Source organism: Sinohyriopsis cumingii, chromosome 15 (genome assembly GCF_028554795.1).
Source record: "Sinohyriopsis cumingii isolate HCF-2022 chromosome 15, ASM2855479v2, whole genome shotgun sequence".
NCBI classification, from domain to species: Eukaryota; Metazoa; Mollusca; class Bivalvia; order Unionida; family Unionidae; genus Sinohyriopsis; species Sinohyriopsis cumingii.
The window spans coordinates 113,292,902-113,318,161 of record NC_142975.1 but is presented as its reverse complement, the minus strand read 5'-3'; the positions used below and the strand labels follow the sequence as shown (position 1 = coordinate 113,318,161).

Sequence of the window (25,260 nt, the reverse complement as noted above, 5' to 3'; positions counted from 1 at the left end):
TTACAAAGATTATCAGAGATATCTTAAACAATTTTATATTTCTGGTCTAGAAACGAAAATGTAAATGATGGATGGATGAACAAAAAGTTGGATTAAAATGTTGAAAATACTGAACTGAAGAAATGAAAATAACAAAGGGCACTTCAACACCACTAGTCCAATGCGTAGAAAATTTAATAAAAGATCTATTAAATAGTTTTGGAGTTTTGCCACTGAAAGTAAAGTGTGCATAATGGATCATGGGACAAACAGATAAAAACATAAAAAATATTGAAACTGAAGAATTTTGAACAACAAAAGGCACATCTATTGCATGTCTGATTTGTTTGCCAACTTTCTGAGATATATCTGAAATACTTTGGGAGTCTCAAACCAAAAAGGAAAGTGCTGATAATGGATAAATGCACTAACAGATAAGAACATCAAAAATACTGAAACTGAAAACTCAACAGTAAAATGCACATCTGAACCACTAATTAAACAATGTGTACCAAATTTCATAAGATGTCTTACATAATTTTGATGTCATGCTCTATAATTGATAATATGAATGATGGAATGATGGATGAGCTGACAAATGGATAAAAATGTTAAAAATACTGAAACAAAAAAAACTGTAAATTACAAAAGACACATCTATACCACTAGTTTAATATGTACACCAATTTCATTGAGGTATCTTCAGTGGTTTTTTAGTTTAGCTTTGGAAGTAAAAGTGTAAATAGTGGATGGACAGACAAAAAAAGTGGTGAAAACAAAATACTGAAACTGAACAATTGTGAATAATACAAAGAACAAGTGTACCATTTGTTTCATTGAGACAACTTGATTGGTTTGAGTTTTGCTCCAGACAGAAAAGTTTGGATAATGGATGGATGGATGCACATGAAAACAAAACCATAGATTCATATCAAGTGATGCACAATAACATCTAGGATACCTGCTAAACATGATGTGTAAAAATGTTTGCTTCTGGAATGAAAGCAAGAGATCCAAGTGGACCTGATATTGATCATCTGACTGACATAGGTCTAATAGCCAAACGCAAGAGCACTTGTCCAAGAAATCTGGGTCAGTAATTTCTCCAGTCTGTTCATTCCACGTTAGGTTACCAAATGTTTTAAAGTGTCAAGTTTTTGTATCTTCATAAATATTTGATGGCATATCGGCATCATTAAACAAATTAAAAAGATCTTCATACCAAGATGCTTTCTGTCAAATTTGATCAAATTCTGTTCTGTGGCTTTTAGAAGTCATTTCATGGTTTCCCAATTTTTAGTAGTAGCAGTGGCCATATCTGATGGTGGAGAAGCAACATTTGTACAAATCTGAAAGGTTTTTATGTTATATCATGATGATATCTGTCAAGTCTGATTCAATTGTAGTGGGCAGTTTTTTAGATGACTTTTAAAGGTTGGTCTGTTTTAAGTAATATTGTCCATTTATGATGACAGCCTGGAATTTTTGTACAAAGGATGTTCTATTTAAACATACAAGGTACTCTGGGAAGACAGTTTTATACAAAATATATGTCAGGATACTCATATTGCTCGAAGAGTTTAAAAGAAAATGATACAAATTCTATACTGCATCTATGGTGACTACTCTGTGTTGAAAGTGCTTTCCCAAGCATGTTTTACTGGAATTTACTAGGGTGATTTGTGTCAAATCTGAACAAACTTTGTTCAGTAGTTTGTCAGAAGAAGCTGGTTTTCTATTTTTAGCACTATTCATATCTGATGGTGGATACAAAATCTGAAGAGTTTTTTAAAATCCAATTTGGTCAAATATTATTCAGCAGATTAGGAGAAGAAACTGTGCAAAGGTTTTTCAAATCTTAGTAATGGTGCCTATGTTGGATTGGCATCATTTGTACGAACTGAAAGATCTTTATGAAGGGATACTTTCAGTCAAATGTGATCAAATTCTGTTCTGTGGTTTGGAGAAGTAATTTATGGTTTTGCTATATTTAATAATGGCAGCTGTATTTTATCATGATGGCAGATTGGAATCATTTGTAAAATTTGAAAAGTTTTCATGACAGAATGTTTTCTGTCAAATCTGATCAAATTTTGTTCAGGCATCATTTCAAGTTACTTCTATTTTTGGTAATGGTGGTCATATTTGTTGTCAGAATGTTATCCATTTTATAAACTTGAAAGGTCTTGATGTCAAGATGCTTTTTCTCAAATTTGATCAAATTCTGATCCACAGTTTCTTATTATAATTTGTTTAAAGAGTTTTTATTATTTTTAGTAACGGTGGCCATACTGATAGCAGATTAGCGTCATTTGTACACATCTGAAACCCCTTCATGCCAGGATGCTGTTCTGTGCCAAATTTGGTCTAAACCTGTCCAGTGGTTTTTGAGAAGTTTAAAATAACAACTGCTGATAGCCAGTTGTGCTTTACATATGTAAAAAAAACTTGTACATTTGCTGTTATGGCCTGCAAAATCTAATTGGGTCATATATATGTAAATATTTATATACTACAAAACTTAATGTATATTCAGTGGTTTTTGCAGTCTTGCTGATAATCCTTATGTGATGGAAGGATTGACAGACACGACCAAATCAAGATCTATTCCTCCCCTCCAGCCACTGCTTGCTGTGGGATAAAATAAACTAAAAAATACACATAAAAGTGCTACAAACAACATAATGCTCTGCCAGCTAAGGAGAACACATGCACTATCCTTGTTCAGAAATGAAATGCAAGGTCAAACTAAATTTGTAGTAACAGTGACCTTGATCTTCAAGCTATCAACTCTGAAATCCTTTGTGGGGTTTATAGGCAAAGGAAAACATATATACCAAATTTCCTTAAGATTAACGATAAGTTAAGTTATTGTCCAGAAACAAAATACAAGGACAAATTTAATTTTTACTAAACATAAGCCTATATTTCAAGTAATTCAACTCCCAAATCAACAGGATGCTTTTCAGGTAAAAGAACTATGTCACGTGTGCCAAGATTTATTTGCAAAAAGTTGATGTTGGACAAGCACAGCCAGAAATTAGTTGTTGTTGTTGTTGTAGGGTTTAACGCCATTTTTCAGCACACAATAGGCTATACATGGCGGCCAGTATTAATGGTGGAGGAAGAACCTGGGAAAACCATGGAAAGAACCACCGACACATGAGAAGCTACTGGCAAGTTTTCTCACATACCCACACTGGCTGAATCGGAGACTCAAACCTACGCAGACAGAGGTGAAATGGCAGTGATCCGTAATGGAGAGAGCTTTAGACCACTTGGCCACTCAGGGACCCCCAGAAATTAGTAGGGGTCTTTGGTCCAAGAGGAAGAAATGTAAAATGTTTTGTATTAATCCATCATGAAGTGCTTAAGTTATATCTGGAAATAAAAAGCTATGGCTAAATCTATTTTTTACAGTAACCTTGTCTTTGGAGGTACTAACCCCCAAATAGAGGTGGAATCTTCATGGCACTAAAGGAAACAAGGGCAATTTATTTTGTGTTGAATTCTGTTAACTAGAAAGAACTTAAGTTAACCAAAAGTTAAAAACAATGACCGAATTTATTTAAGCAACAGTGACATTGACCTTGTAATTTTTGTTTTTCAAATTATTATGGTTCTTTTTTGGCCTAGAGGGAACATACACATCAAGATGCATTAAAACTGGATCATTATAACTTAAATTATCAACTAAAGATGAAATGTGTGTATTTCTAGCCATCTTGGAGTGAATGACCCAAGTATCTCTTTACTGGGTTCTTCCAAGGGCTAAAAGAAACACATCTAGCAAGTTGTGTTGGAATCTAATCCCCTGAACTAAAGGTATCATCTGGAAATAAAATGAAAGTACAAAATCAATTTCTAGCAACAGTGATCTTGGAATGGAGCAACAAAACCCTCCCCTTCCTTGGGCTAAGGGAAACACATGTACCAAGAGGTATTAAAAATGCATCAAACAGAGCTGTCACCTAGAAACCAAAACAGATTCTTGCCTTTCTGAACAGATGATGGTAAACTATAATATCCCACATTGATAGTATAAAATAATTTGCTTGAAAGACATCACAATATAATCAGATAATCAAAACATGCATAACACACTTTTAGTATTGGCAGTTTTTAAATGTGAAATAGTGATTGAAATTGAGGATTTAATGACAGTAAAATGTTATGTTTTATGGAAGTGGGTTCAAATGCCATTACTTCTTTCTCTCCTTTTCTCTTTGTTTGAGTTGTCTCTCCTCCTCTGCAATAGCTTCCATGACAGCATTGGTGTCATCTGGTTCATCTATCCCCAGTTCCTCCATTGTGATGCTTCCCATGAAGACAAGGCTTCTCTTCATATTCAACAGCTTCTCCTGAAGTCAAATATACACCTGAATATATCTTCAATTTTAAATTTTTTTAATAGCAAAAACAGACATTTCTTACCTCAAATACAGAACAAGTATGGGACTTTTCATAAAATATAGGATAATTATAGAACACATAAAGCACAGAATAATTATGGAACACAAACCGACTATATTTCCAATGTGAAAAATAAAAACATGCCCCACACAGAACCAACAAAAGACAATTTCCCTTCAACTGTATGAAAATAATCTTATGTAAGTTGTAATCAAAAGGACAAAATGTACATTTTATTATGTAGATAAATTATATGTGACAGATATCAAGATATTCAAAATTTGTCAGGTTAAACAGAAATTAGTAGAAAATTGACATAGTCCAAATAATAAAGCTGAAAGTATCTTGAAATTTTTTTTGTGGGACAACTGTATAAAATACAGAACTTTTAAAGGATCCTATATTTTATACAGGAATCTTAGGATGATCAAGTATAGTGTGGACAAAAACGTGTCAGGGGCAGACAGTTGAATGGAATGTGATAGAGGGAATGAAAGTAAAGAATTGTAATATATACGTACCAATTAAATGCTGTATGATTTTAAGATATCCATATAATCTGGTTTCTTTCACACTGCTGTAGCTATCCCCAATTTCACAAACAATATCCTCATGGTACAACAAATATATATTTCAATAATTGGTATCACTGTTATGATAGTGTCACTATAAGAATGAACCTAATCCAAGAAATCAACATCCTTGTTACCAGTCTAAACTAGGCATCATGCACCATAGCAAGGGGAAAACCCTCCTCCTCATCATTACTATCACTGGTAATGACATCCATTTGATCTCTATATACCCTGCCTTAACAAAACAGTGTGCAACACAATATATGGAAACATTGTACCATCCAGATTTATTTATATTGATTGCAGACAGTGCATTTATTTCAGTCATGATTTTTTTGGGGTCCAAACTCACTAGGTATCTTTGCATTAGAGCACATTGCTACAGTTATATTTGTTCCTTATTTTTTATTTGCAGCTTTGTTTTCTTTTGTTCTTACTGACACAATTTCAGACATTTTTCAGAATTCAAAATGAACAAAAGAGCAATATACATCAAGCCATACTAGAATTAGTCAACATTCAGGTACAGAAAGTTGGTTAAAAGATAGGTACAATCATTTAGTTAAAAAGTACAAAACAGAAACATTTCTTTTCATGCTTAAACTGCTAATTATGAATGAGGTGTGATTATTACACATTTGTTACCTGGTGTTTTTGTTAGGCCTCTGGACATTTACTGTTATGAATGGGATGTCATTATCATGCTTTTGGTACCTGATGCCTTTATTGTTATGATTATGTTATTTAAACAACCACCACCGTTTATCTGGCTTCAGCATGTCAGATGATAAAAATATCAAAACTGAACTCATTTTCTCAGGCTCACCACACAAGCCGAATGTTATAACTACTTAAATACTTTAACAAAGCCTTTGGAATATACATCAGACATTTATTTGGGGAATTAAAGTCACATGCTCTAAGAGAGAAAATGTATCCAAGAACATAAACTATCTTTATTTTTTGAGTCAGCAGAAGAACAACACTGATATGGCATTGCAATATATTGTGGATGCGAAGCCAAAACATATTCACACGCGATATTAAATAAGTTCTTTCCCCTGAATGGGATCAATACATGCATGCAGTTTTGAGTTTATTACATACCCCTTATGTTATATTTCCAAATATCTGCATCTTTACAGTGTGAGTGTGAATGTAATTCAGACAAATTGGGACTTACAGAGGTTTGATTTGGTGCACCTTAGTATATCAATGTATGCACATCAGTGAAAATACTTAAACAGGTGTTGTCTGAGTGTGTGATACAGAAATATGGATTGAACATCCATAGTGAACACCTGATCAATCATGTAAATGTAATGGGCACTATACATAGATTTAAGCACATTATTCTACACAAAATATCTAACCCATAAATGGCAATATGACAGGGGTGCACAACCGGCCTGCAAACATGTTCTGTCTGGCCCACAGGGCAAATTAAAACAACACAGAATTCTGGCCCGTGAACAGTAATTATACTAAAGAAATTTGTCCTTGTGGTCCTCAAGATGTCTTAGAAATAGTGTTTGCGACCCTCGAGTGGTCTTGGAAAATGCAATCTAGCCCTTGGCCGAAAAGGTTGTGTACTCCTGCATTATGAGGACATAACTTTCTGCATATTAAGCACGAAGGAATCTGAGAAAACCTGAATATGCCTCTCTCTAAATAACTCACACACAATGGGATCCAAATAACAGACTGCTACATAAGTGAGGGGCGCAAATTACCATGGGACCAATAAATGAGAAAGGGTGGACATCAATAGTGAGAAAAGAGTGTGTGTGGTGGTGGTAAATGGTTTTGATTACAACTTTATTCACATTCAGGAAATAGGGGATCTATTTTTGGTGTATTTTTATATGAAAAATTGGATCCACACCTGTAATCATATTTTATGATGGTATGTGAGTTTGTCATTCTGTGCTAAAATAAGGAAGCAGTGAACAAGACTCGGGTTTAAAAAGATGTTACACCAAAATTTGAGGAACTAATGAAGTCATGACCTTCAAAATTTAATTTAGACTTTAACACTGCATCATCGCTTAACTAAGCAATAATACAGTGTTAAAGTCTTAAGTTCTTCAAAGCAATTCCAACACAATTCATGCTGCAGAAATGGTAGCTAAGTGCCTTTCCAAAGGACAAACACAGGCGGTTAGTCATGCATAGTTTGACATGGCATCAAACCAGCAACACTTAAACTAGGAATCTGATGTGCCTGTCAACTGAATTACTGCAGCTCTCTCATTGTCAATAACAATACTACTATCTACACTCTGCAAGAAATGATACAATGTCTTGCCATTTTGCAGGCAGGTGAAAAAGGGACAGAAACTTACTAACCGATACATACAAATATTCCTACATATTACTCAAAAGAGGGAAAAGTGACATTCTGTCGTTCATTTTGAAAAAAAGAAAGAAAAATAAAGATGGGAAAATGTGAAATCTATTTTTACAACAGTCAAAATGCCATATATACATGTTTATAAGTCAGATCCAAGTGTCAGCACATGCTGGCATATCTGGGTCTACGCAGTTTGCTAGTAATAATCAGTAGAACAAACAATATAGGCCCTGATATTCAGGTGCACCATGCAATGGCATATAAGGGTGTATGTTGTTTGTGGCTGGATTTGTCTTATAAGTGAGTATATATGGTATTCTCACCTTACTAAGCAGTTTCATGCCACTGTGCAGAAGCTTCTTGGCCTCCTTATAATAAATGGTCTCGGGCCTGTTGTATGTCATGGCATTGTTACACATCAATACAAAGTCTTTCTGCAAACATAAAAATAGCGTTTACATGAATTTAAATGGCTTGAGCCACAGACACACAAAAAATAGTAAACAAGGGTATTATTGAATACTTCTGAATATTGCAATGATGTTTATAATGTAAATTTAAAGAAAATGTTTACAAAAAAATATGAGAATATTTTATGAAAATGCCACTACATGTACCAACATTGCTTGAAAACAGATACACCACTCCTTTGATAACTTGCGCCCTGATAACTTGCAAACCCGCTTATAATGCGTGGTCAGGTGTGGATCCCATTTTTAAAACTAGAAAATACCCCCAAAATTGATCCCTATTTGTTGAACTTGAAGAAAATCGCGATCAAAATTGGTAACGGAATCATTTTATCGTTGAAAACGGTAGATAGGACCTCAAAATTTTAATCAACATTATGAAATATCAAATTTAAAAAAAAGGTCATACAATCTGTTACATTTTCTTTCCAAATGACATTCCTAGTACACCGCAATTAATGATATGTAGAAATTTTGATCAATGAAAATGTCAGTTATGCCAAGTGGAGGCAGTACCTTAATGAATAAATACAAATTTATTAATTTTTTATCAATTGAAATTTGTGTTCTAGTTCTATCTATTATTTCCTTTTAAGTGTAATCATCATAAATGCAAGGTGTACTCTTGTAATTAAACGTAAAATGCATCAATCTACTGTAACAGCTATGCCCACAAACGTTTCTCAGATAACCTAATTAAGTGTCGACCGTGTTTTGATAACTGACTTGCGGAAGTATCTGTTGTACTGCTGCACTGAATTAAAAGCTGGCCTCCTTTGTATTATTGTGTTAATTATGTCTTTTGAATCAAATAAAGGAGGTGGAATAAAAGAAAAGTCTAGCGGCCCCAGTCGTATGTCGGGTGAACTCACTTCATATGGTCAATCGAACACTGTTATAAATGTTATTGTGTATGCAACATATACTACCTTAAATTAACCGACTCTTTCATAACTGTGATCAAAGATAACAAGGCAGCCAAGCGAAATGAATACTTTATAAAATAAAGAGCTTGATTTCACAGATACGGACTATTGTGGGCAAGCGAGTTTCAGAGAATTTTTGAACTGGCACTTAGAGATATCCTCAAGGATGATAAGAAGTTTCATTATTACTTCAAATGATATAATGACATCAATACTGTACTAACCGAACAATACAAAAATTGAGTAAACGATTGTCTCACGAAATAAATGTTGATTGTTTTTTAAAAAGAGGAATCTTGTTTGGTGGTGTATCAAAAGCTAGTCTAGTTCCCTGCTCTGTCGGCTTTGATTTGGCAGGATACTATTAAATACCAGTATAGGAACCAGTCTCATCAAGAAAACAAAAAGCAGTGACATAATACACAGATTTTTCGCATACATGTGATGGTTGTTGAAACGATCTTTCACATGTTGGACATTTTGAAATTACATGTTATTTAAACAGAATACGAACAACTTCATTAGAAAAAGAGTGTTATCAAAAATTATTGACATAATTGTAAAATGAGGATTCAGTCATTAAACAGCCCAATTCCCTAACACACACCCCCAACGATTTTCTCGATGTCAAAGCGATTTTTTCAATTTTTGGAGGTCCCTTGGTAACTCGAGCCTCGCTTATAATGTGGTCTATGTTTGTGGACCCCATTGTGCTTGAGTTATTGATGAAGAGGTGTACATCTGCCCTGTATTGCTACCTGCCAAAAGTGAAAAAAGAAAAGACGAATCTATCTAAACATGTTGAAAAAACATTAATCCCCATTTTTATTTTCTTGTTACAAAAGAAATCTTTCAAGACTTTTAGGCAAGTCTGTACAAAAGGGCTCAAGCAACAAGGAACAAAACTTCAAGCTGAACTAATTGACCTTGTTCTTTTTAATTGCCAGTGATAAAATTGGTCACGCTCTTCTCAGCTGACTTACAAGAAACAAGGGAGTAAATTCTACATATACTCACTGTGTGATAATTCATGACTAATCCAATACCTGTATTCAGAGACCAGTGTGGTTGATACAAATAATGTTGCTTTATTTGTTAAGATAACTGCTTAACAAAAGGACTAATCAAATGACTTATATTGGGATTTGTTATAATGCTGATGAAACTGATAGCCTGTGAAATGCAAACAACTGAAATTGGAATGTCGGCACCTGAAAACTTTCCATCAATTATCTGTCCACAATGCCCATATTGCTCCTCTCCATACCCAAAAGTCTAAATCTTAAAAGTTCAAAAAAGTTTGAAACTCTGAATTATATATTGGCACTGAAATTTATTCAGGTCATTTATTTATGCATACAAAAATGTCTAACAAATTTCATTTGTCTGTATCAAGTGTTCGTTTGCTTCAGTGCACTAAGAAGAATTTTGTCAAGAAGTCAGAGCCCCAACAAGAAAAAAGTGTAAAGAAATTTAAAAGCTGTTGTAATGGCCTGAGCATCTAATCAGCTAATTTACATATAAACAGATATAAATTAATTGAATTTAATTTATCCACCTCAATTAGAATATATACTAACAAGGTTTTTGTCAAAAATAAAAAAAATGTGTAAAACAAAATTGAAAAATTGCTGTAATGGCCTGAAATTCTAAACAGGTCATCTGTATATAAATATATGTCAGCAAAATTTTATTTATCTACACTGATTGGTTTCTATGAAATCTCTCTAACAAGCATCTCTAGACAGACAAACACACAGACATGATGAAATCAATATTATGATATGAATGAATGAAAGAATTTTCCTCTGCAGCAATGTTAAATAATAAAACTGAACTTGTCAATGATATCTAACTTGGAATAAGAAGCCAATTTACACATATATGTACATACATACATTTATATATAAACATAGTTAACATATAAGTTCATATAAGAAATATTTGCTGACTCAAAACATGTCTCCATTTGAGTTATTAATGCCTCCTTTCAGTCCCTAGAGGAAGAAGTGAATTTTTCCTAAAATAATGACCAAGCTGTACAATGATAATGATATGGGGAAGAAGCAGTTATCATACGTGAGTTGTAAAATACAGCAAACTTTTACATGTCACTCATTAAAGTATGCTTCATTTAGCAATCTGTCTGTTTTAAAGAAACCTCTCTGACTGGAAATGTTATCAGTGTCAAATAATCCAAATAGAAAATGATAAACATGTCAAACCTGTATTCTCTGTTTTTAAGTGACCACTGAATAATCCAAATGCAATACAATAAGGCAATAAAGCATGAAAAGTAAGTCACTGTGACCTCATTTTGCCTATAATAAAAACAGCATCCTCCAAAATGAATACCCACACCCATCAAGTTTCATTGGCTGTACATACAACAGTATAAGAGAAAAACAGCACAATGCAGCAAGAGCACAGAGGACATTTGCCCTGTGTTGAATAGTGCTCCCTGTAGGCACTAATAGGGAAACGATTGACTCTGCAGATTACTGACCATCAGGCCTCAATAACTTTGACCTTTGAGTTTTAGATTCCATAATGTCAAGTAATAAGAAATGTTTATAAATAGGTTGGATAGCACATAGGCACAATCACGGTTATATATTACCAAGTAAGTTTATAAATCCCCAAAATAACACAAAGATAAAGGCAAACCAGATTAAAATCTGTAAAAAATGGTCAAATATTTAATATAATCCTCACTAATTTAAATGTTCACGACCTTCTAGGCTGGGACATCATCATGGGATATACGTCCAGGGCAATATTAAAAATGTTGCCTCCATTAGGCATGTCACCATCCAGAAGGACTCATGGGAACTATTTAACAACCACAAATCAAAGGGACACGAGCAAAATAAATGGATATTTTCTGGTTCATGCAAAATATTATGCACCAACAATCATTGTATTATAGGTAAAATATTGAGTAGTCAATACTCACTTTGTACTCCAAAACACTTCTGTACTCATCACTCTCAATCTTACTGAGCATTGTGCTGAAGTCCATGGGATGCTGGATGATGCTGGAGTAGCCAGGAGCTATCACATCATTTACAGGGTAGGCAAAGAAACCATTTACATCTTTTCTACAAAGTAAATTCACAAATATTCTGCACAATTCAGGGTCTCACCAGATTCTTTGCAGTAATGTTTCCTAATATAAAACTTAAATAAAACCTGAACACTGACAATGATGATGCAACATAGCCACAGCAGTCAACTGACATCATAAAACATTACTCAGCTTCCATGTTACAACTCTATGGTCATAAACAACAGAAAAGAGCAAAAATCAACAACTTCTGTAAAATGCAAAAAAAATATTTATTAGAATACAAAGTGAAAATGTAAAAAGAACTTATGGTATTGTGAACTAAATCCTAAATAATAACTGAATTTATAACACAAGTCCTAATAGTGACATTCCAAAATAAATTAAACACTCTAAGTGTTGATGTGCCTGTTGTGGCCTGTGTTGTAGCGCTGTGCCAACAGTCTTTTGCTGAATCACAATAATACAATTCAAGAATATATCCTTATTTGAATTTCATATTGAATCCAAGTCTCTATTTACAATGATGTTATTTTTTATCACTTTGTATTTCTAGAGAAGCATCACTTGAATTAAATAATTTGAATTCCAGCCCAAATGAAATATTGGACACAGCAATGATTCTGCCAAAGATCTTATTGCATGATGAATAAATTCTAGAAAAATAAGATTATGTAGTCCTCTACTTGACCTCATGTCACAATTAACATTTTCTATTTATAAAAAAACTACTGCATAATGAAAATTTTCATTCAAGGATCCAAATGTTTACAAGATAAAATCTTATTTATAATTAGAAAGTCTGTTTATAAAAATATATCAAATGTAGTAAACAAAGGTAGACCAGCATTGCATAGGGAATTTCCAAAGTTTTGATTTCAGATTGAGATAAACATGTTTACAAAACCAAAATCAATGATTCAAGTCGGGTAGGAAATGAACAAAAATAACTACATTACTCGGGGTCACAATGGAGCTGCTAAGAACGAACTTATTTAAAATCCATTGGCTTATCTTAACATTTACAGTATGAATTTAAATAAACATTAACAGAAATTATCATATCCACATTAGAAAAACTGAACAATCATTGCACTATCATATATGATATGGTGATCTGTGAAACTGATGCTTTTGAATTCAATGTTTTTAAAGGAACTGCCACATATAAAAGGAGATCATAAATTGATATGGTGATTTGTGAAACTGATGGCTTTTATTTCAGTGTTCGGGCCCGAACAAACTAGCTTTGTGTTATTGCAAACAAATGAACTTACTGTGTTTGCTTCTTACAATGAATAGAAGAAAAGCTAAATAAGTTTAACAGAGGAGCATTTAATATTCAACTTGTCTACCTAGCGGTTTATCATCTAGACAAATATATAAAATGTAATCATACTTCTGCAGATTTTTCTGAATGTAAAGAAGGCACTGCTTCAGGATTCCATGCTCATCTTCTTTAACAGCAGTAGAACGATGCTCTCTGTGTGGTATTTCCTCACTATCCCTGGTAGTATCATCATCAAGCTCTAATAATGTCCTCTTGCGGGAAGGTTCATCTGCTTCCTCTTCTTCTACCTCATCTTCCTGACTAATGCTCACATCATCCAAATAATCACGGTCCCTCTTTCGTCTTTTCTCCTAAATAATGATGCAATTGTTTAGGTCGTGTTTGAGGAAAAAATAAGGTGAAACTTATTCTAATAGGGAATCCATTAATAAGTACTGTGGTCCTGCTCAATACAGAACCGTAGTAAACCTCTATGACTCATATAATTTGGGTATGGTCATGGATTCTATTAACAGGTTTGAATTGCTTATTTGGCTAACCAGAACCAATTATAATTTGATTTAACATCAGTAAATACCAGTTCTGTTCTGTTTTTATGCACTGCTATGACAACCTTGTTAAAACATCCTGCAGGATGTGACTCCCTCACCATAACACACAGTATTGTACTCGGCAGCGGAATTGCATCATTTTAATGGGACAAAGGAGAACAGCTGTACGTAATGCAATGAAACCTTTACATTTGCTTTGATAGCTATGCAACCTCAACTTTTTCATCTGTACTGTACTATCAAGGACACATAACATTATTGTAATAAACATTATTTTGTGTGCTCATGTAACTCAGGAAAATATTATGGTGTTTGAATATCTGGGTAACATGAAATAAGGTTCATCATGCAATCCTCTGTTCTGGATCTTGCTCCAATTTTGCTTTTGTGTTTACTCATTATCAATCAGAATTTACTATAATAAATACCAAATGTTCTGCATGATTTTAATTAATAAATCACTCAGTTAATGACAATCTGAGTATTTGAATAAATTTTAGTCTCTTCTGTCATTCATTCAACCTGAAATAAATACATTTTTTGTTACCATAGGTGTGACTTTAACCTTGAAAATATGTTTCACTAGGCCACATAACTTCTGACATTGCACTGACTACCACAAATCTTTCATGTTTTCATTGACAGATATAGCATTAAAAATGGACACTGTATGCCATCTTATAGTCACATCTAGTGACTTTGGCCACAGCTAGTGCCAACTCAGATGTGGATGGACAGCCACTAAAGAAAAGTTGTACATGTATTTATTTGCACATGACAAAAAAAGTGTGCCATGATGGTGCATGGTGGTCAAGATTTAGGGGAAAATAGACAAAATTTTGCAGCAAATCCATGATCCCACGATCAATGTGCAACACTGAACATTCATCACTTTTATGATCCCCATGTACAATTTTATGAAGAGGGAGTACTGTACTAAATTGACAGCAATAACACCTGTCTCTATACATTAAATATTTCAAATAATTGCTTTATAACTCATACAATCCTTTTTTTATCCTTAATTCACATTCTTGTCTAACTCTTGACTGTTCTATATAGATGACTGCAAATCACATTATTCAAACATAAGTGGATCAAATATTCAAGGATGAAAGCAAATATACAAGATATAAATAAATAATGATCCCGATAATGTTATAATAATAACACCTTATTTTAAAACGTCGTTACAGTGAAATTTTGTAGACTGACATAATTTAAATTATGGATTAATATAAATTAATCCTTATCATGTTTTTGGTCAAAGTGTTAATCAAAAATCTGCACTGCCTAAAATTAATATCATGAGTAATGTTGGCATGTAGGTATGAAACATGACCCTTATCAGGGATCATTCCTTCAGTCGTTTGACAATGGAAAAATAGTGGTGCTCAGAGCCCTGAATGTTATGATTGCATTTCTGCAAAAGTATGCTTCAGATTCAGAATAACCAAAGATCAAGTTAAGTTGCTGAAACAAAAGTTTGAATGATAAGTAATCAGGGGCAGCAATTCTAAAACATTACTCAAAAGGCTGGAAATCCAGCTCTTTCAAAGTCTTTATAATCTAAAGATGCACTAATCTGGTTAAAATCCAGTCAAGTTATCTTGCAGAAATAAAATCTGAAACAGGCAGACTGCTGGATGGACAAAATAGTTACTATAGGACTCTACAAGCTTTGTCAAGTGGAGCCCTAATAAAAAGACCATTAAAAAGTTCACTTTACTTCATTAAATTTATAAACAGCAATGTTATACAAGCTTTTACAAAAAATAGAGCTATTTATGGTGGGTTCATTACAAAGGACCCTTACAACAATTTGCTCTGGAGGGCCTTAAACAGGAAATTCATGAATGCAAATGGGATGCATCCAACAATAATGGGCCATAACTCCACTTGTAAAAACCAAAAATGTCAAATGATAGCAATATAATTCATACAAAGTTCCACTCCATCAATTACTGATACAGTCAAACCTGTCAGCTACCCATGGAAAAAGGCTGTGTACACAGGTTACCTATGAATGAAGGTTCATCACTCTAACATGGTTCTTGAACAAATATACCATTTGTATATTATTATTTTATCCTTGAAAAGGGTTTCACTCATAGATTTATTCAAGCTTTCCCTGTATTTTTTTATGAAGTACATGTTTGCTTATATATCTGGTAAGGAGGCAACTAGCTCAGCTGCCTGTATATTGCATTTGGAGCCAGATGTTTAAAAAGTAACAGACTTTGTCCAAGTATAGAAAGTGTTAACCCAATACTGATGTGTCACCTTGTTTAAAGACTTGTGATGACTTAAAGGTTAAAATAATATTCCTATTGTATGTTCACTACTAAATGTGCAGTTTTCATCATCTATATTGTTTCTGAGGATTTCAGCATATCATTCCACAAATATTCTGAATCAATGTAATATCTTATATGAATTAAAGTATACAGTGTTGATCCATGATCTATTCTTGGATTAAAAAGAGTAACCAAATGACTCAATGTCTGTTAATACATTCATCTCAAACATGGATGGAAATTTAAGAAAAATCTGCTATGTAGACTGTAACTGTTTTTCTTGGACCACAATGCACTTTTTGCATACAGATTTATATCAACACTATAATACTACTTTAGGTGCATATTTGTTTTATAACATACGATAATTACAAGTCACTTTTCTGAAGGAAATGAGCCATGTTTGAAAGCTAAATTTGTTTATTTGCATTGTAAACAATATTTTGGAGGCACCTGCCATGATCTTGATCTGCTCACTATGATCATGCAGTAAAGATACAGGAGTTGTTCAACAGGTCAAATTTGATAATGTAAAGCAAATTCTGGTTAAAATCAGTTCTGTATTAATCCTAATCCTGATACATGTATTAAGTACAGTAATCAGTACATTTCCCCATCACACATCAGAATTAAAATTTACCTCAGGTATTTACTCTGGACACCAAAATTTCTAAATAATTTGGCTTTATTCAAATTTTTTTTTATTTAAAAAAACAAGGCAATGAAGAAATTAGTCAATTTAAAGTTACACTTAACGTTTGACTAAAGTACAATGAGTATAAGCAAACATGCCAACCCCTGGTGACACAAAGTGTAGTCCAAGTGGACAAAAAGTGTAGTCCAAGTGGACAAAAAGAGTAATCCAAGCAGAAAATGAGTAATCCACATATAACATGATAAAAAATCTATGAGCATATGTACAAAATGATTTTTTTATCCCTCTGGAATTTTAACACCAATTACTGCTTCAAGTTTTCGTATATATTACTTTGAGCTTTAAAAAGCAACCGACTCTCATATTACATTTCAAAACACTTTGTACCAGCTGAGACTATGAATGTTTTGCACACCAGTAAAGCACTAAGTGCTGGGTTAGAGAGCCTGGGTCTGAAGTCAGTTATATTTTTGTAAACAATACTGAACAATCTCTCACATCAGGATTAGAATGGTAAAGAACCAATATTCCTTTCATAACCTGACAAAGACGATGAAATTTATATCTTACAGTTATTGGGTCTTTTAGCTGGGAAATAAGATGAAAAAAATCAACTATGTCCGCATGAATTATATTGTCAGGTAGAGTGGAGTAACAACTTGATACTTCAGGAGTTCTAATTTATCAGCAGCTTTTCCTGCAGCATGGTGCATCATATGACGGAGACAACCTGATATGTACAACGATGGAGACATTTTTCAAAATATAGAATGCAACTTCTTTATGAATTCCAGTCATCACTGATGCAGTATCAGCTTAAAACCCCATACAATTATGCCAACTTAAGTTTATTCAAAGTGTTATAAGCAAACAAATAAAATGTTTTCTTCATGGAATCTACTGTTAATTCTGATTATGAAAGAAGAGCACTCTGACTTTGCCCTTTTTGTTGTCAAAGTCTCTTACACAGACTGGGTACAACTTTTTGTCATAATCACTACTCCTGTCTGTTGCAATACTAAATGGCTCAATTTTCATGGCTTCTGCAATTTTAAGTGAAGTATCTTCTGCTAAACACCTAACAATATTTGATGATTTTGTTCTTGCACATGCATATTTTCTGCAATTTTGGAATCAGGAAACATCTGTCTGAACAAAGGACCAATGTAGTTTTCTACCGCTGAGGTTAGTCCATGTTTTTTTAAGAACTCGGTAGATAATACATCTGCATTTATAAAATTCGTGTCCACAATTTAGTTCTGCTGTATAAAAGATGTTACCTTAGCACTGGAGTTAGTAAATGAGCTAATTCAAGGTTTCTTGTTTTACCACCATGACCAATATTAAAATCATTTCCATGCACCCTGCAAGGGGCATGAAGATCCCTAAAATGGAATGTTGTATTGTATAATTCATATATTCATCTCTGAATTGGTTTTTCATCTTTTCCTAATCCATCTGTGAAATTATTTTTAAAATATTTTTGCTCTAACACACACTGACTAAAATAAATCTGACTTGACTTTTAGTGCCAAATACCTACAGACTGAATTAGAACAAAGAATCTGCGAGCAAAGATTAAAAGTCAGAAAACCAGTCTGTTCTCACCTAAGTAAGCTATAGAAGCTACTACAAATAGAAACCGAGGTCAAAAGTTGAAAGTAGAAACCAGCATGTTTCTTGAAGTAGGGTAACTACTATAAATAGAACATAATGCTGTTAGGAAAGTGCATACAAGTCTTTGGACAAGCATACACTTATGTCATAGTTACATAGAAGCCATCTCTTCTAGAATACGGTATGTGGGATGTTAATAAAGATGAGAAAACAAATTATTAATTTTTTGGGAGGGGGATATACTGAAAATGTGTAATCCAAATACAGTTACACGTAAGGTGTAATTTAGTGAGAAAAAAAAGCATAATTGCTACGCCAAAAGCTTAATGGCTGGCATGTATGTATAAGTATGATATTGTTTGTTTACAAATAAATTCACATGACCTGTCTTTACCTGAACAATGCCATTCATGGGAGAGCAAATGCTCCATTTCTATGGCTAATACACTAGAGTGCTTGATGAAGTAAGAAACCACTATTTGCATGGAAAATACCTGACCTTAAACTTCTGAAAGCTGGTTTTCATTTAATACATGACTTATATAGATGAATTTTCATGAAGCAAAACAAGAATGGCCAGTGAGTTCAGGTATAACCTATATAAAGGTAATTGTTAGGGCAGGCTTGACTGTATGTATTACATATGCTTAAGAAATATACAATATATATTATATTCTGTTTCATTCAAGTCTTCCTTCAGTAATACAGTAGTCCCCCTCTTATAAGGCCACCCCTATTGCAGCAGGGAATTGGCCTTATAATGAGGGTGGCCTTTCTAGAGGGGGATGACTAGTGCGAATAGTAAATACATATGAAGAAAGTCACAAGTACATTTAATTCTAAAACATTTAATATTTTCATTTAAAAATCACATGCATGTTGTGAAATAAATGTAAAACAAACTGCTTCATCATTTTCAAAAGAATGTTATGAATAACCATTGATATAGTTTGAAAACTGTCTTTATAATAATGTTACAGATCAAATCATCTGTCACTTTGTTGGTAACAGTCTACAAAACAAACCAGTCTAGTCACAATAAAAAATATCCTTGCTATCATATCCCCTGCATATATCATTAGTCATTTGTTCCAATCTTCGACACCTTCATTATTATCATCAGCTGATTCTCTGCTAAGGACAGAACACTTAATATTGTGTCGGACTTGAAATCTGTGCTTTTTCTTGGATCATTCAACCGGTATGTGGAATTTTCTTAGCATGCCCAGTGCCAAACCATTCAAAGACCTTGTCATTCAAATCAGGATACAAACATCTCCTGGCTCAAACAATTTTCCTTTCTCCATCCATTCCATCTTCCCACTTTTGCAGAATTGTTTCCTTATCTTTCATGATATTGTTTATCTGAGTCTTTCTGACATCACAGTTTTCTGCAAGGTTCTTCGCCCTCCCACTCCACTTTTTGGTCAGTTGAATTACTTTCACTTTCTCTCCCATACTGAGAATTTTTCTTTTCCTCGATGACATGTTGATCTTTTTGAAGTAAGTTATTCAAGTTGCCAGCTACAAGACTGATAAAACAATTATGCATTTAAACAAATTGCCATGTGTTTTTAAAGGAAGTGATCTTGTCACGTGATTCGTTAGTCATAGTCTGGTATCCTATTGTTTTTATACATTTCTTTACACTAAGTGAGAAAAGCCAAAACAGCTTCATCATGCACCATTAACATCATGCTGATATGACCTTGTGGCCGTTAGGATTTGTAATCTTGACAATTATTATCAGTAGTAATAGCCACTAATTATCAAAGAGAACAAGCTCAACATCTAAGGGATGCCATAAAGGCTATCAAAGCATTTTCCTGCTGACTTGTGTATTGCACATCGATACTGCCACTTCTCAGCTGTTACTACTGTTCAATAATTGTAATCTTAACAGTTATCAGAGTGACTAAACCGGACATCTTATGATAACATAGCAATAACGCTAATCGGATAACATGTACTAACCTGTTTGTGTGGATTAAAGTTTGAGCCTTTCTCTGCTTTATGGAATAAATGTGGCTTCTCGTGAGGCGTAAATGATACAATATTAACCTTAGTGGTATAAGTACTTTAGTCAACACTTCTTTCAGTAACGAAAACCTTTCATCGGGAAACAGAAATTGGATTACTTAACACACATTATAAATAAAATACTGGTTCTGGATACATATTAAAATAAAATGCAGCCACTTGTGAGGGGGGTGAATTTTATATTATTGCACTAATATGCTGACCGCTAGTCGCGTTAGCAGGGTGGTCTTTCTTGAGGGGTACTTTTGAACACAAACTCGTCAGTGCCAACAGATTCTGGCCGTAAGGAGCGTGTGGCCGCTGGTCAGGGGGGCTATTCAAGAGGGGGACTACTGTATTTAAAACAAAAACTTATTCTAATGATTATGGTCAATTATTCTTCAAAGAATATGAAGATGGTCAATGCATTTCCATTTATAAACCTCATCATGCTTATGTCTTTCTTTGTCCTTGTCACTGGACTTTTTCTTCTTCTTCTTCTTGTGCTTGTGTCGTTTCTCCTCATGAGCTGGGGACTGCCGGTAGGGATCTGGGGACGGGTCTGGGGCTCCTACTTTCAGGACAAGTTTCAAGGGTTCTTTCTCTGGCCTCTCATCTAAAAATTGCAAAATGTAAATGTATGAGGCTGGTAAAATGTGATTGGACAAAATAAACATGGTCAAGATTTCTTTAGAAAGTTGTCTCAACTGTCAACATCAACATCAGGGATCATACTGTCAGGTGAAGTGGTTGAAATAGTCGCCTTCAAAGTGTCAGGAAAGTCAACTTCACCATGCCATGAATATGCACCTTCCACCCATTTCCAAGTTGATATTCTGCTACAAATTGTTAAACTTTTCATGGATATAACAAACCATTTTTATACCACATATGATAGCTTATCCCAACTTCACATACATACACTGGTCATCACATAGTACACTGGCAGGTATGTATCTGTGCCATTTGTTAAGAGTAATCAGTAGAACAAACAACACAGACTCTGATCTGGCACCACATAATGCATCAAGCATAGAAACGTGCTTTATTCAGTACCTTCAGGTGCTCAAGTTGTACCAAATCACAATTTTATTGCAAATGATGCAAAAAATGTTACAATTTAATTAGTGACTGAAATCCATAGCTTTTTAAACTCTCACACTAAATATTACATCATTAAATAAGTTTCTAGACTAAATGATATATAGGCAATAGTGAATTTATCCAATATTTTCACTCAAAATCATAATGAAACAAGTATGTTTGTCTTCAATGAATTATCTATTTTTGGGAACAGTTACCTAATTTTGAAGTTAAGCATCCGTAACAGATCAATGTATTCTAATTGTAAAACACGTCAATTGATCTCGACACTACTGTAAAAGTGATAATTATGTCTCCAAATCTATAAATGAGACAAAAACTAGTCATTGTGATAACAAAGATATACCTATGTTAAAAAGGGAACTGTCTGAAGCAGAGAATACAGTCTCTTACACCAGATGACTGCTTAATCAAATTACTTTCCTTAAAAAAAATGGAGTCTTTAGGACTCTTAAATCACTTGTTTAAAAACTGGAGACTGCTTAATGAAGGTGACCTTTGCAGTGTTCCCACATAAATTTAACACAATTTTTTTTACTGCTGACTTTGGGCATACTTCATCCTAATGGATATGACATTCTCTTTTTAACTGTGGTAAGATCCCTGGATATAGTCTATGAAGTTTTAAGGAAGCCTACTCTATTTTACGAAACTTTTAAAAATGTCAAGGTCCTTGAAATGCTTTTCTGTAATTTACAAACTTTTCCAGGATTTCCATGACTGCAGGAACCCTGCCTCTTGCCAAGGTCTACAATATAGGCAAGAGAAAAATAAATGTAAATAAAGTGATTTTCCCATTGTCTGTCCATTCTTTTCATATGAATAAGATAACTTAAATCTTACAGCTAATGAAAACCATTACAATGATTTTAAGCCAAACATGACTGGTTGTACTGATTACAGAATTAGTTTTTCTATGCATAACAAATAGAGTAAAATAAGACATACTTATGGAGATAACATTGTATGGGACTAAACTGTATACCTTAAAACCCAATCAACAATCTTATTTTTTGTTGATTTATTTGTGTGGATATTCAATAGCTACAAAAAAAAGAAAAGAAATTAAATCCTCCAGGAATATTTCTGACTGATATCTGTTGATAACAGATATTTAATGTGTTTCTAGCTTTTGATGAGTGAAGAATTTTGCGTTTGTAGGACTAAGCCATTTCATACTGTTTGGCCACCTTCCGACATGTCCCTGAGCAACCTTTCCTGCAGTATTCATACCTTCTCATCCTGCATCCCAGAAGACATTTGGATGAATCTAGTTAGAAATACTGTGCTTTTATATATCTATACAGTTACTGTGTTTTTATATATCTATACAGTTATCAGTACAGTAGAACCTGTCTTGAAAGACCACCCCTTCTGCCAATAAATACTGGTCTTTCAAGACAGGTGGTCTCTCATAACAGGTCATAACACTAAATAATCAATGAATCTGTGCATGGAAAATCTGGTCTCTCAAAACAGGTGGTCTCTCATAGCAGTGGTCTCTCAAGACAGGTTTCACTGTATATCCCATAGGAGTGCGAGACTGATCGACATGAATCCCTTGGTGTCAGAACTGAGTATAAAACAAACCTTGTGTCAAAACTGGTAGTAAAATTGAAAATTAGGAGGACTCTGATGCACAAATGAGGGTAAAGGGAAATACTGAAGCATACAACCTGTAGGGACAACTCAGTCCCCATGACATGTCAACTCTGGTACAGTATGGAACAATTCAGTCTCAACCTCAATCAACAAGTAGGACAAATGGTTAAAGACATGCCAAACAAAACAACAGCAATACCCAGTTAAGATAAAGCTTAGACCCATTTCCATTGTTCATCTATGCTACATTACTCAACACATTCTAGATGAGAGTGCACAAACCAAAGCCAAATACTTTCAAACATGTATGTAACAGGTTTTAACAGCATGTGAACACAATACTGGCTATACAGTGAAAGATTAAAAGTTGAATTCTAATAACAGAAATATAAAGAATTGAAAAGCAGCTGAAAGGAAGATAAATCATTCCAAGTATATGTAATATAGTTTTTTGCTTGATATGGAAGTCAAAGTACTTTACTGGAATTTCATCTTTGTGCAACTTCTCTCAAGAGAATCCTGAATTTGTCAGTTCCATTGGTTGAGTTTCCGACTTGTGCCAGTCTAGGATATTGTTTACAATAACTGAAGAAAAAAGTTTTCTGGGTCAATGAATTCAAGCCATTGAGAAAAATTCCATTTTTCAGGGATTTGTGTTGATAAAGCATACTGGACAGAGGCGTTTAACTGTTGTCTGGGCTTGTGGAATTTGAGTAAGGGCTTGCGATTTATTTATAGTCACCCGTGTCTAAAACATTTGTTCTTTGAACACTGCATGTGAATATGACAATAACGGACGTTGTTACAGCAGCTGGTAATTCAGGACAGATAACAGTTATATTTCTGTTTATAACCTGTACAAAATCTTTAACTAGTTTTAAAAAATATGAAAGACTCAAAAAGATACTTTACCAGTATTTTAACAGCTGTGGAAAAATATCTCAGGATTTAATTTTAAATTTAAAAAATGTGTTGACCTCGTAACACGCTACAGAACACCGCTTGTGCAAGCATAAGCACGTCGCCCCTTTCTCATCACAAATACTGGGATGAACCTTTCACACAGTATGATATGAAGTGTAATATAGTATAGAATAATACGTCATTTTATCACGAAAAATGGTGCCACCGAACTTTCAACTAGACCATACTGCGATTGTATAACTGTTCATTCCAGTATTTATGTGGAAAAGTTTAAAACGCTAAAAATTATAATCTACCATCATATGAATCAATTGCTTTCTTCTCCGATTTGTGATGCTTCTTGTGTTTCTTTCCCATTATTTTTTACATCGGCAGACAAAGGAAGTTTACTTCCTAGCGCATGCGCAGTGGAAAATTTTGTTCAGTTGGTATAACGCGCTAAAATGACGTCTTTTGGTTTAGTGGATTTACGTCGCGTTCGCCCAGAAGGGCAACGGGTTTATTCCCGCACAGCGGGATGCTAAATGTTCCTTGGGGGAAGGAATTAGTGCCACATCCCCCAGGCGTTTATGTGCTCAAGGAGCACTGCTAATTTAGCCGTCAGGTCGTAGGACTATATGTCTCTAACGACCTAAATGAAGGGCTTTCATGAGTGGAAATGGGCCCAATAGACACTTATGTTAACAATGAGTTGATTTCAGTCCGTATTTTCTGTACTAGGTGTCGACCCAAGCAGTATGTAACGCTCGTTGCGAATGGTCGCAACGATGACGTCACATAGAGACACCTAGCTTTAGGCGGGTGGAAATTGTCCCACATCTCCACCGTTATGCGATGGCCGAGAGTCAAGAGGGCAAGGAACTCGGCAAGCCAACAATGGATGTCATCACTCCGAAGAACGTCAGTCCGTACTTAGTCAAATTCAGCCTAGTTGTACTAATGGACGATACAAAATGTCAATAATGTGTTAGCCACCTGTGGAATTGGGTCAAATCAAAACAAGTTGTAAAATTTTCCTACGTTCTAATAATCGTAAAAATTCTAGTACACAGTGTACGTTGTAGATACCCTACACATTTGTAATAACTAATATGTCTGAGCGACCTATAAAAAGTTTGGTCTCTGTTAGGTCATAACAGGTTTGAATTTTGAACCGGTGGATTGACGGATCAAGTTAGTGTACATAATAGTTTTATCGAAACGGGATACCAAGCTATAATTATTCCCTGGATAAGAGGCAGTATTGGTAACCCTTAGAAGGGCTGGGGTTTTTTTGAAGCAGAAGTTCCCCGTTTTTCTTCTGCTTCTTTACATTTCTCCACAGTCCTTCTTCCTCTCAGGTAATTTCAGGGAGGGACCCCGAGTGGTCGAAAGCGCTCACCGTTCCGGATCACTGCCATTTCACCTCTGTCTGCGT

At 34.3% G+C, this 25,260-nt stretch overlaps 1 protein-coding gene across 2 annotated transcripts in view; it reads right to left on the bottom strand.

Moving 5' to 3' along the window:
* The window catches only part of LOC149782511 (bromodomain-containing protein 7-like), a 69,651-nt gene extending 45,193 nt beyond the window's left edge, over positions 1-24,458 (bottom strand). For both annotated transcript variants that reach the window (XM_089933937.1, XM_089933938.1), the window contains exons 1-6: positions 24,140-24,458; positions 20,657-20,829; positions 13,183-13,424; positions 11,673-11,817; positions 7,644-7,754; positions 4,186-4,340 (exon numbers count right to left, since the gene is read on the bottom strand). In XM_089933937.1, the coding sequence (XP_089790063.1) occupies positions 4,186-4,340; positions 7,644-7,754; positions 11,673-11,817; positions 13,183-13,424; positions 20,657-20,829; positions 24,140-24,200 (887 nt within the window). In that variant the 5' untranslated portion in view covers positions 24,201-24,458. The remainder of the gene's footprint in view (positions 1-4,185; positions 4,341-7,643; positions 7,755-11,672; positions 11,818-13,182; positions 13,425-20,656; positions 20,830-24,139) is intronic.
* Positions 24,459-25,260: the final 802 nt, after the last annotated feature.